Genomic DNA, 12,669 nt, shown 5'->3' with positions numbered 1-12,669 from the left:
TGAGTTTCTTTCTTCTGTTGAACACAAAAGAAGATATTTTGAAGAATGTTGGTTACCAAACAGTTGATGGACCACATTGACTTCCATAGTATGGGGGGAAGGTAGCCTGGATGCCAGCCTGAACCCCGCCCACAACATTTTTTGGTCGGGAAGTTCGGTCTGGACTCGATCCATTGAGGAGTAATTACGATCGGTTCAGAAATCGTCGGGCCAATCAAATTGCCAGGGCGGGCTTTATATGATGATGGACAGATGATCTGCAGTTACGTCATCATCACGTTATCAAAGAGCGCTTGGGTTGAACTGGTTTCCCTCAGAGATGACTGCAGCTGGAGAATTGAGATGTAGAGATCCCGCTATCGCGTCTGTTGTAAAAGAAATCGACAGCGCATTCATTTTAAAAGACGAACAGAGAACTGCAATCAAGGCATTTGTCGATCGGAAAGATGTGTTTGCCGTCCTTCCTACGGGATTCGGCAAAAGTTTAGTTTATCAGCTGGGACGCAATGGAGGTCGCACTCATTGAGGACCAAGTAAAAGAAGCAACACTCATTATTTTTCTACTTCTTCCAGCATGCGTGCAGTTGAGTTCTGTTGAAACTATGCGTAGCTCAACATACGTCACTTACTGCGTTGCTCTGATTGGTTGTAGGTCTATCCAATTTTTTTCCTGGTTCGGTTAAGACACGCCTCATAATCAAAGCCCTATGGAGAAGTATCAGACTCACATTCTGACTAGAATATGAGTATGACGAAGTCAGGCTAGGGGGAACTATGGAAGTCAATGGGGTCCATCAGCTCTCCCTTTAAGTCTTTTCTCTCGCTTCCGACTGAATGTTGTGAAATGCAGCTCACTTGCGTCTCTATCTGTTGCCCGCTCATGTATGATATATGTGATGGTGTGTGACAGCTGAGGAGAACACGGGTGTTTCAGCCTTCTGTTCATTTTTATTCGTCATAGCTAAGATTATAGTTTTCATTCAGCAGAGGTTTGGATCAGTAACTGAGCAAACTTTCATCAGAGTAGACAGTAAATTTGATTTGAGATTGACAGTAAGGCTGCAGTCCGTTCAATAAGTCATGTTGTGTTCATTAATGAGCATTTCATTTTTTTATGTCTCTTTTTCTGTAAAGAATATCTTGTCAATCCAATCAATAATGAGTCAACAAGGACATGTTGAAATTCGTTGTTGTAGGTATTGTGCACAGTAAGCAAACTGCATAACTAGCATGAGTAGTGTAAGTCCGTCTTATTCGATCCAATGGCGGTATCGATTAGAGGTGAAGGTCGCATGCGCGTTCCGTCTCTTCCAATGGCAAAGGGATTTTTAATTAAATGCAATACATTTTGTTTTATGTATTAACTCGTTTCATCTGACTCCATAAAATGAAAGTGTTTTTCAATGATATCTGTGCATCTTTAAATATACGTTAATGTTTGACTATTCCTTTTAACTCCAATGAAAATAAAGTCAAAGTCTGTTAGAATAATCAATATAACAATTTATTATGTCAGGTAAATGTATTATAACAATTCCATAATCAATTGAAAGATAATCAATGCAAATCATCAAATGTTTTAGGATTAGAGAAATAGATGCAAACCCAACATGAACAACATGAGCTAGTCCTCATGGGCTATCTGAAATACAGAAAAAGCCACGATTCCTTGCTGCATTCCATTAAATAGCCAGAACTTCTTTTCAATGGTAATTTGCATTCAGGTTACACCTTATTTTGGGGGTAGGGGAGAAAGGCCATTTGTCCACCTTTCTTTGTGTTTTCTCTAAACTTCTAAAAAACCTTATTACCTTTTGTTTTATACTTTGGGAATGAGACATTTGTACCACTCATTCCTGAGACATTTCAAATGATACCAAACATAATACTCAATGATAATCAATCATTCACATCAAACCATAGATATTCTTATGTGAGTTTTTATGTGTCACTGCGAGAGTGGGGGATGCGGGGAAGAAGTGTGTGTGTGTGTGTGTGAGAGTTCAAATGTTAATTTGCCAAGGTCCTTTGTCTCATAGACCAGTGGTCTATCTCTTCACCCAGTTTCCAGTTTTCCAGTCTTACAGTAGTGACCATACACCCCAGTTACAGATCTCAGTCTTTTCCTCTAAACTAACCTGTAATTCTCTGATGTCATTGAGATATTCATTCATCATTCACTGATTCTGAGATTATGAACTGGAAAGCCTTCGGATTCTTTTTTTCTCGCTGAATATCGTCAAAAAGCTTAAAAACACAGAGATATAATGTTTTCGCTACACCGTCCAGCCCTAAACTTCTATACTAGCGAACTAGAACATTATCAAACTTCCTATCTACATGGCTTGTTTGGTTTGGATTTCCTCTTTACTCTTTACTGTAATCAGGGAGTGTTTTCCCAATGGATTCTTAAATATGAAGGATTGTTTCTCAGCTTTAGAGGTTTTAGCCCTTTTGCTGGAGTCAATGTCATCTATTTTGCAGACAGCCGCCCTGAATAACGCCATCGGCTACCTCTGCCATGACAAACCGCACACACTCGCCGATACATTACATTACAGCTCAGCGTGTTCATTTAAATCATACAACTCCATTCGTTCCAGCACTGTAAATGATTTACAGATCAGACCGGTTATATATTCTGTCGAAACATGAAGCATGTGGCGCATAAATGATCCGAGTGGCCCCTAATATCAAAGGAGTTCAGATTTATTTATTTATAACAATAAATAACATAAACTAAATACCATAAAATAAATATCTTATTTAGTTGTTTGTTTGGTCTTACTTAATTTCTTTATTAATTTTTTTATTATTTCTTTATTTAATCTTAATCCAAATTATTTCTGTAATCTTATTTATTCTTTTTTATTTTATCTTAATCGTATTATTTTATCTTCATTCATTTTTTATACATGTAATCTTATTTACTCTTATTTTATCTTCTTTAATTCTATTTATTGTATTATTTTATCTTTTTTATTTATTTAACCTTATTTATACTTTTTAATTAATCTTATTTTATCCGAATTATTTAATCTTATTTATTTATTTAATCTTATTTATTTGATCTTATCTTATTTAATCCTATTTTATTTCTATTTATGTAATCTTAATTTTATCTTGTTTTATCCTTTTTTAATCCTATTTATTTTCATGTTTTATCCTGTTTAATCCTATTAACTTTATCTTATATTTTATTTTCTGATTGTGAAGTGTGTTTGTGCATCTTTCTGTACGGTTCTTCTGTGCCATGCGTGGCTGAGAGCATCAGACGTGCTCGTGACCTCTTTATGATTCATGAATGCTGTGTCCCGTGAATCTGAGCGCATCCCACCCGTTCAGCCGTAAAATAGTAATGTGGCGTCTGGCACATGAAAGCCAGTCCTCGTGCGAGAAGGTTTGTTTCAAAGCGCTCCTGATGCGTTTGTGATGGCAGAATGCTGCCGTCTTCCAGATGAAGCTTTGATGGAGAGATAGTCAAGTCAGATATTGATGTCGGAGCGCTACTTAGACTATTAAACACAAACTCCAAGCACATTAGTGTCTGCCGCGGCGCTTTAGTTACAGGAGCTTTAGGTGTTCGATGTGGAGCTAACAGTGAAAAACAACACAGTGTCTTTGTGTTTTTTTGGCAGTAACAAATAACTGAGCATTGATATCCAGCTTGCGGTTTCCATTAAGTGCTCTGAGATCCCACATGCAGTCACGCGTGCTGAAGATGCTGCAGTAAATCAGTCCGTGTTGGTTGTACATTGGAAGGTAAATGTTGAGTCTGGGTTAGTTTACTGATTAATTGCTGCCACCATGCCAGGGTTTCAAAAGCACCCTTAAAGGGATACTCCACTTTTTTTGGAAATAGGCTCATTTTACAACTCCCCCAGAGTTAAACTGTTGAGTTTTACTGTTTTTGAATCCATTCAGCCGATCTCCGGTTCTGGCGGTACCACTTTTAGCATAGCTTAGCATACATCATTGAAGTGGACAAGACCATTAGCATTTCTAAAAAAAAAAATGACCAAAGAGTTTCGATATTTTTCCTATTTAAAACTTGACTCTTCTGTAGTTACATCGTGCACTAAGACCGATGGAAAATGTAAAGTTGTGATTTTCTAGGCTGATATGGCTAGGAACTATACTCTCATTCCTGCGTAATAATCAAGAAACTTTACTGCCTTACCATGAGTGCAGCAGGCGTAATGATATGACGCAGCGCCTGAAAATAGTTCCGTTGTGTTGACGGAAGGTAGCTTATTTTCAGGCGCTGCGTCATATCATTACGCCTGCTGCTCTCATGGTACGGCAGTGAAGTTTCTTGATTAAAAATATCAAGAAAAATATTCTTGAAGTAAAAACGATATAAATACTGTTCGTTTTCTCACACAAACCGCTCGTTTCGTGTCTTAGGCCATCAATGTGTACTTACATTTACGAGTCATTAAATCATGTTTAATTTGGACTTTTCTGTGCATGCTCTTTGAGGTGGTGACCATAGACCTGCATTATATGACTGACAGACAAGAACGGTTTGACCTAAAAATATCAAAATTGAAACTACTGCGGAAACAAAGACACCTACATCTTGGATGCCCTTGAGGTAAGCTAAAACATATCAAAAAAAAATTTCAAAGTGAACTATCCCGTTTTATTTGTTTATTTTTCTTATTTATTTTCCAATTACTTCATTAATTATTTATTTCTAATTTGTATATATATATATGTAGGTAGGCCTATATAATTTTTATGTATTTATTTGCATTTTTTATTTATTTTTCTTATTTGTTTATTTATTAACTTATTTGTTTGTTGATCTATTTGCTTCTTTATTATTATTCTTTTAATTTATTGTTTATTTATGTTTGATTTATTTATTTTTCTAAATCTTTTTTATTTTTTAAATTCTTTTTATTTATTTTTCTAATTTATTTATTTTCTGATTTATTTGTTAATTTTCTAATTTATTTATTTGCACATATATACACACACACACACACATATATATATATATATATATATATATATATATATATATATATATATATATAAAATATTTTTCTTATTTGTGTATTTAATTTATTTATTTACGTTTTAATTGTATTTATTTTTCATATTTATTTATTTATCAACTTATTTGTTTCTTGGTCTATTTTTATTTTATTTTATTTACATTAGATTTTATTTTTCTAAATGCTTTTGTATTTTTTATTTTCTGATTTATTTGTTTATTTTTCTTATGTATTTATTTGTCAAGAATAGTGGGAAAGTCCACTGACTTACACCATCACAAAAGATACAAACAGTCACTGATACTCACGGAAGACACATATTATGAATTTCTATTTCTGTAAATTCAGTTATTTATTCTTGTAGAATCTCTGTAAATGTCTGTTATGTCAAACCGCTTCATCTGGAAGGATGGTACTAAATAAATGTCCAGTTTATGTCAAACACATTTGAGGAAAGAGAAAATGTTGTTTCTTACAGAGCTAAACCCCTCGTCGTCATGCAGTTCTGTTTTTATGAACGTTGCGCTGGGAATTATACCTGAAATGAGAAAACAGCTGCAGTTTTACATGACAAGTGTCATGATGTTAAGGATCTTGACGTGCGTTTGTAAGCGCACAAACGACCGGCAGTGATTGAGACTCAATTAGAGCTCATTGTTGCTTGAGCACGTCTAGAACAATAAGCCGCTCGCGGCAGCTGCTCGCAGAACGTTTACATCTTCTTCATGATTGACAGCGGAGTCTGTCTGGAGCAGAATAAAGAGACCGAGAGATTGCTGACGGACAGACGACTGGTGGTTCAGGTCTGTCTCACACCACTGCAAAGCCCCTGTTTCTGCTCACTTTTAAAAAGGTCACTTACATGTTCATGTTGCAAATGCTGGCATGTCAGGAAGAGAAAAATGCCATTTAGCTCGAGCGACTGCATGACATTTCACTTCAGTTTCTGTTTAACAGTTAAACAGCTTCAATCTGAAGAGTCAGCTTTTCTTTGCCACGCAATTCAAACTCTTTATTACAATATTGTTTTGTTGTATTTTTTATAACTTGATACATTTAAACATACTGAATACTCTTGTCTATCTATCTATCTATCTATCTATCTATCTATCTATCTATCTATCTATCTATCTATCTATCTATCTATCTATCTATCTATCTATCTATCTATCTATCTATCTATCTATCTATCTATCTATCTATCTATCTATCTATCTATCTATCTATCTATCTATCTATCTATCTATCTATCTATCTATCTATCTATCTATCTATCTATCTATCTATCTATCTATATTCATTTGACTAAATTCTTGATTTCTTGCCAGTTTATTTCTGCCTATAACACTATCCATTGGCCATCACCATCGCACACCTGCAGGCGACAGGTGCGTGGGAAAAACGTAGGTAAAAAAACAAGAACTCCCGCACACTATCAATACTTCCAAATGAGTATCAAAATTTTATTAGCCACGTTTCGGCCTCACGACCTTCATAAGGCATATGATATGCCTAGATAACACAGAAATCTGTCCCTAGCAACACAGCTCACATTTACTTCACTGCGGTTACTGTTAGTGTTAGTTGGGCAATAAAGGAACATCGATGAATTGACGTTTTACATGTAATGGCTCTCGAACCAACCAGAGAAGCTGAAGGCGGTTTGGTGAAACCCGGCCCATGTAAGCGAACCAGTGACTCAGCCTGGACACTGAATATTTAGGTCATTAGAGGCGGTTCACTGGGATGTTTTGCCTCTGAAAGGCCGGTAAATTTTTAATCTGAGGGGCCGCGCTTACATGACATGCTCGTCTGGGCCTTTTGTGGTGCTGACAGTCCGAGCGGCAATGGAGTGGCCGGTAGGTACGCACTGTTTAGATTAATGCTCGTGTGTGTGTGTGTGTGTGATAGAGATGTACCGTCGGCTGTAATACAGTAGCTGAGAGAACGCTGGATCGATGTCTGAACTCACAGAGGTAGAGATGAAAGTCCGACCCTTGCAGGGAATGCGCACCGCACTAAACAACTTTGAAGAAAAGCAACAGGAGACTGGCTTGTAGATTTGTATGAACATGGACATTCACTTTTGTCGAACCCTTTACCGGCATGCATTTGTCTTCACTGCAAACGATATTTTCTTGTTCTTATTTGAAGTATTTTTATCATGTTTTTTCATTTAAGGCGAAGCACTACAGGTCAAAAATGTGTTTTATTCCATGCACTGGTCATTTTTAAGGTTTGGTCTATTTTGCTTCAGACTAGTGGAAAGAAAACATCTAAACTACATATTAGTGTTTATTTTATTGCACTTTGCGTCTGTAGATTTCAAAGACGATACGTAGCCTAAGCCTGTCTTTAAAGGCTGAGTTTTTTCAGAAATCTCCACTTCAGCAGCTTTACATACACTAAACTGTGCAGTTATTCATATCCATATTCTGAAGGTTTGTTCATACATCATTCGCCTGATTTACGTAAAATTGTATTCCTAAAAACATGATGAAAATGTATTTGTTTTCTGGCTGTTGACAGTATTTTCTGATTGATAAAAACGGTGTGATAAAAAGAGAGATCACAATCCCCTCTGTAAAAAACTTTAACTCTCAAGATGTTGAACAAAATCAAACAATAATTTTGAATCTGGCATTATTCAATGTTTATTCATTTCTGTTCTGGAAATAAATACAATATAATTGCATATTTTTAATGCATCGTTTGCATAAGTAAACATAACATTTCAGAAAACTTGTAATGCAAAAAATGCTTGCAATTCTTACTGCAATCAATCAACTGGAGAAGTATTGTGATATCGATGATTGTTTTTACCATATAACTGGTGTCCTGCCTTAACCCTCTGGGGTCTGAGGTGTTTTTGAGGTCCTTGAGATGTTTTGACATGCCCTGACATTTGTGCTTATTTCAGCTACTTAAAACATACATACCATTTGCCAACATATAAATTTGCTGTATTCAGCACAAACTCTGCTACAATAATATGTGAGCAAAATGGATGTACATGTTTGCATTTTATAGAAAAAAAATATTATGCGTGGTTAGTACGTTTTGGGGAAAAAAATGTCACCGCAATAAGGCCATTTAACACCTAGTTGTCCACAAGACTTTTGAGTTACTATTCTTGTAGGCTAGAATTTTTACTTCAAAATGAAGTGAAAATCATTCTGACCACTCTTTCACAAACAACAATACAAAAAGAAAACAATACAAAAATACAAAGATGCTTAAAATGAGATTTACGTTACTTTTACTACAAAATTGTGCAAGATTATTTTTTCTTACCACATTGTCGAAAGTTTTTTTGATTGTTGTTGTTGTTGTCGTTTTTTTTTATCATAGAACTCACTAAATTTGGTTAGGTTTATGTTAGCTTGTGATTGGTGTACTCTGCTCTGATTGGTCAGATGGCCCGGTCTGTTGTGATTGGTCCACTCTGCTCTGATTGGTCAGATGGCTCGGTCTGTTGTGATTGGTCCACTCTGCTCTGATTGGTCAGATGGCTCAGTCTGTTGTGATTGGTCCACTCTGCTCTGATTGGTCAGATGGCTCATTCTGTTGTGATTGGTCCACTCTGCTCTGATTGGTCAGATGGCTCTGTCTGTTGTGATTGGTCCACTCTGCTCTGATTGGTCAGAAGGCTCAGTCTGTTGTGATTGGTTTACTCTGCTCTGATTGGTCAGAAGGCTCAGTCTGTTGTGATTGGTTTACTCTGCTCTGATTGGTCAGATGGCTCAGTCTGTTGTGATTGGTCCACTCTGCTCTGATTGGTCAGATGGGTCTGTCTGTTGTGATTGGTCCACTCTGCTCTGATTGGTCAGAAGGCTCAGTCTGTTGTGATTGGTTTACTCCGCTCTGATTGGTCAGAAGGCTCAGTCTGTTGTGATTGGTTTACTCTGCTCTGATTGGTCAGAAGGCTCAGTCTGTTGTGATTGGTTTACTCTGCTCTGATTGATCAGATGGCTCTGTCTGTTGTGATTGGTTTACTCTGCTCTGATTGGTCAGAAGGCTCAGTCTGTTGTGATTGGTTTACTTTGCTCTGATTGATCAGATGGCTCAGTCTGTTGTGATTGGTCTACCGCATACAGCGCTTGTCAGAAACGAAACACCTTTTATCATATCTGAATTTCAGCTCCGGAGGCTTCCTCAGCACTTGATACACAGTGAGACACAAATCCAGCGCAAGTCTTCATCCTTTAGAAGTGCATGCAAAGTGGAATTGCAGGGCTGAAAACAGCTACTTCTTGTTGACAACACGAACCAAACTCTTCCAAGTCTCCGCTACAACTACAGTGTTTGAGAGGGGGTCAAAGAATACGTTCACAGGCAGCCAATGAAGACCATACACTGGCATTATGCACATTTGTTACATTGTTTCGTAGGTGTGTAGCAGGAAGTGAGATGGAATTGCTGACGACCCGTTTCAGGCAGTTCAGAATCAATTCTTTCTTTTAGGAGACAATAGCTATCTTTTCTTACACAGTTTTGCTTTCAAGTAAATGTATCCTGTTTTAAGGATATTTCTCCTGAAAAATGATGCGTTTTTTTCAGTGTTTAAGTGCTGATGTCTAAGACGTTCTTCTCCGCTTCTTCTCAGATATGTGTCACCAAGATGTCCACTCGCAGCTGCCAGGGATCCGACTCAGTCATCAAACCCCTGGACACCATTCCTGAAGACAAGAAGGTGCGAGTGCAGCGGACGCAGAGCGGGTTCGATGCCTTCGAGAAACCGGCGAGTCAGGTGAAGCGGGTCCACTCAGAGAACAATGCCTGCATCACCTCCAAAAGCTCCTCCTCTGGGAAAGAGTCTCCAAAACTACGCCGTCACTCCAGTCCTAGTTCTGTGAGTGTCTGAGTGTGTTTTCTTCCATAATTTATGTCTTATTTGTGCTTATTAAAGTTTATGACGGAATGAGCAAATTCATGCCTAATTTGACATTGCTAACAGATCATGATTGTCCTTGATAAGCCCCATTTATAAACCTTTATGTGAGGTTTGAAATGTGTTTTGATTGTAGAAATTTTTATCACATACAACAGGGATTACCAATTTTTTTCCCCAGCCAAGCCCCTTTGAGCTAAAAATTTCTACTTGAAGTCTCCCAGAGGGTTAAAGTTAATATAAAAAAAAAAAAAGGCAGTCAGTGGTCACATGACATGCAGGTATACAAATAAAATATTTAATTATTTTTTATTTATTTATATTTTAATTGATTTAAGTGTTTTATTTAGATTTTTTTCTTTTAAAATTATTTAAATTTCACGGTACATTTTTACTTTTTTAGTGAGGGTTTTACTTTAAATTTATTTATTTTAATGTTAATTTTTAATGATTTCATTCCTTTTTGGTAAGTGTTTTTTTTTTTTTTTTTTTTTTTTTTTTTTTTTACATTATGATTTTATTCATATTTAGTAAGGGTTTTTATTTAGATTAGTTTATTTTACAATTATTTATTTTATTAATTCAAAAAAAATTTATTTAAAAAATATTTTAATATTGCATTATGATTTTATTTTACACTATTTTCATTAACTCACTTTGTTAAACCCTGACATACAGCATTTTGTATGATTATTATATTTATTGCAATTTAATTTAGAAAAGACGAGTTGATTTTTATAGTGTATAATTCCCTAAGCGAGACCGGATTGACCTGAGACGGAAAACTAAAGGTTGGAGGGTTTGAAGAATGCAGCTAGCGAGCACATTTGCTTGCTGATTCACACCAATGAAAAATGGATGAGCGTAAGCCTGACAGAAGGAGTGGAGAGAGTGAGTGTGACCTCTTTCCCATAACACCCTTCTCATTATTCTGCTACAGACCTTCTTATTTAGAAAATCCACTAAAACCTGTTCTCCACGGGGTCCCTGCACTCCCAACACCTTAATCACTATCATAAAGACCCGCTAAGGTAATACCAGCGCTGTAAAGCGAAGCTGATGGATTGGAGAGCGGATGTGTTCACTGAAAGCGTGTCGTGATCTGGCCGTATGGTGGCCGCTGGTCTCTAAGAGACAGCTGGTGTCTGGTGTTGATAAAAGGCTGCAGGGTTTGCGGTTACAGGCGCATCTGAGCAAGCGGTTATCCGGGAACAGTCCGGTAATCTTTCACACCAATCGCAATAAGTGACTCGCTGCTGCAGATCGGTGTCAGGCTGCAAACCTGATTACTGAAGAAACGCTGCATTTCAGGAGAATTAGTGCCGTGTGCTTTGCTCTTCAGGACTTTAGAGTTGCATTCTCGTTAATGCAAGTACAATATTACTGTATTGGTTTGGAAAAGAGATGTTTTTTTGAGTTGCATTTGCTTTAATGAAAGTAAAATATTACTGTATTGGTTTGGAAAAGACATTTTTTTTTTTGAGTTGCATTCTCTTTAAAGGGATAGTTCACCCAAAAATGAAAATTCTGACAGTAATTACTCGCCCTCATGTTGTTCAAACCCCGTAAGACTTTCGTTCATCTTCGGAACACAAATTAAGATATTCTTGATGAAATCTGAGAGCTGGATCACTCCTCCATAGGCTTCTTAAGGGATCGAAACTGGCCGGCCCAAAAGTTATTAAAGACATCGTTAAAATAGTCCAAGTGACTACAGTGGCTCAATCTTAAGTTTATCAAGCGACGAGAATACTTTTTGTGCGCAAAAAACAAACAAAAATAACGACTTTATTCCACTAATCATTTCCTTCTCTGTGGGGCTCAACATTTCACGTAGTGTAACAGCGCAGCGCTTCTGTGTTGTACGTCACACGCATCACACACATGACCAGCGTCGGCCAATAGTGAGCCTACGTGTGACGTACAACACAGAAGCGCTGCGCTGTTACACTACGTGAGCTCACTCGAGGCCCACAGAGAAGGAAATGAGTAGTTGAATAAAGTCGTTATTTTTGTTTGTTTTTTGCGCACAAAAATTATTCTCGTCGCTTGATAAACTTAAGATTGAGCCACTGTAGTCACTTGGACTATTTTAACAATGTCTTTAACCCTCTGGGGACCAAGAACGCGCCCGCGCGTTTTGCTGTTTTTTTTTTCACATAGCAGCAACATAGACTTAAAATACTCCGTCATTTATGGTCATATAAATAAAATCAATACATGATTATAAACTATAGAGGGTCTTCTTTTTTTGTGTACACTCACATTAACATCAAAACCTTGTGCTTTTTTTTAAATAAATAAAATAAACAGGGTGCGCTTTCAGCTCACTCTGTCTCCGCAAAAATCTTTCTGAAACATGTCTGGAAAATGAACGGAAACTCCGCTAATACTTATCACACAAACATGAAACATACGTCTAAAAAACGCTTTAAATTTCTACTTTTAAATAAAACAATTCACATTTAAAACAAATATTCTCCTGCAATGTAATCTGTCAAAAACTAAAGAGAAGTACAGTTTCTCCTGTCTCAGCTCATTATCGTTAATTTGTTCACACCCACTCGCAGAGCGCGCTATTCATAAGATAATGTGTTGAGGCCATTTGCAAAATAGATAAACGCCCCCAGACAAATGCTGTAAACACACAATATTTTTTAGTCAGATTAAGATTCGTCTTGCGCGGCTATGAGGAATAATCCCGGGACATTTACCACTGGTTTCACTTCGAGGAGGAACAACAGATTGAGCTGAGAAGTGAAAGTGTTTTGT

General features: G+C 36.9%; 1 protein-coding gene across 4 annotated transcripts in view; it reads left to right on the top strand.

Annotated features, from left to right (window-relative positions):
- Positions 1 to 12,669, top strand: part of cdk14 (cyclin dependent kinase 14) — a 160,778-nt gene that overhangs the window by 45,208 nt on the left and 102,901 nt on the right. For all 4 annotated transcript variants that reach the window (XM_056259470.1, XM_056259473.1, XM_056259472.1 and 1 more), the window contains one exon: positions 9,613 to 9,858. In XM_056259470.1, coding sequence (XP_056115445.1) covers positions 9,613 to 9,858 — 246 coding nt within the window. The remainder of the gene's footprint in view (positions 1 to 9,612; positions 9,859 to 12,669) is intronic.

The sequence above is a fragment of the Rhinichthys klamathensis genome, unplaced genomic scaffold, assembly GCF_029890125.1.
Source record: "Rhinichthys klamathensis goyatoka isolate OS25496 unplaced genomic scaffold, OSU_Roscu_1.1 h1tg000168l_1, whole genome shotgun sequence".
NCBI lineage: Eukaryota > Metazoa > Chordata > Actinopteri > Cypriniformes > Leuciscidae > Rhinichthys > Rhinichthys klamathensis.
This window is presented reverse-complemented; position numbering and strand designations above follow the sequence as displayed.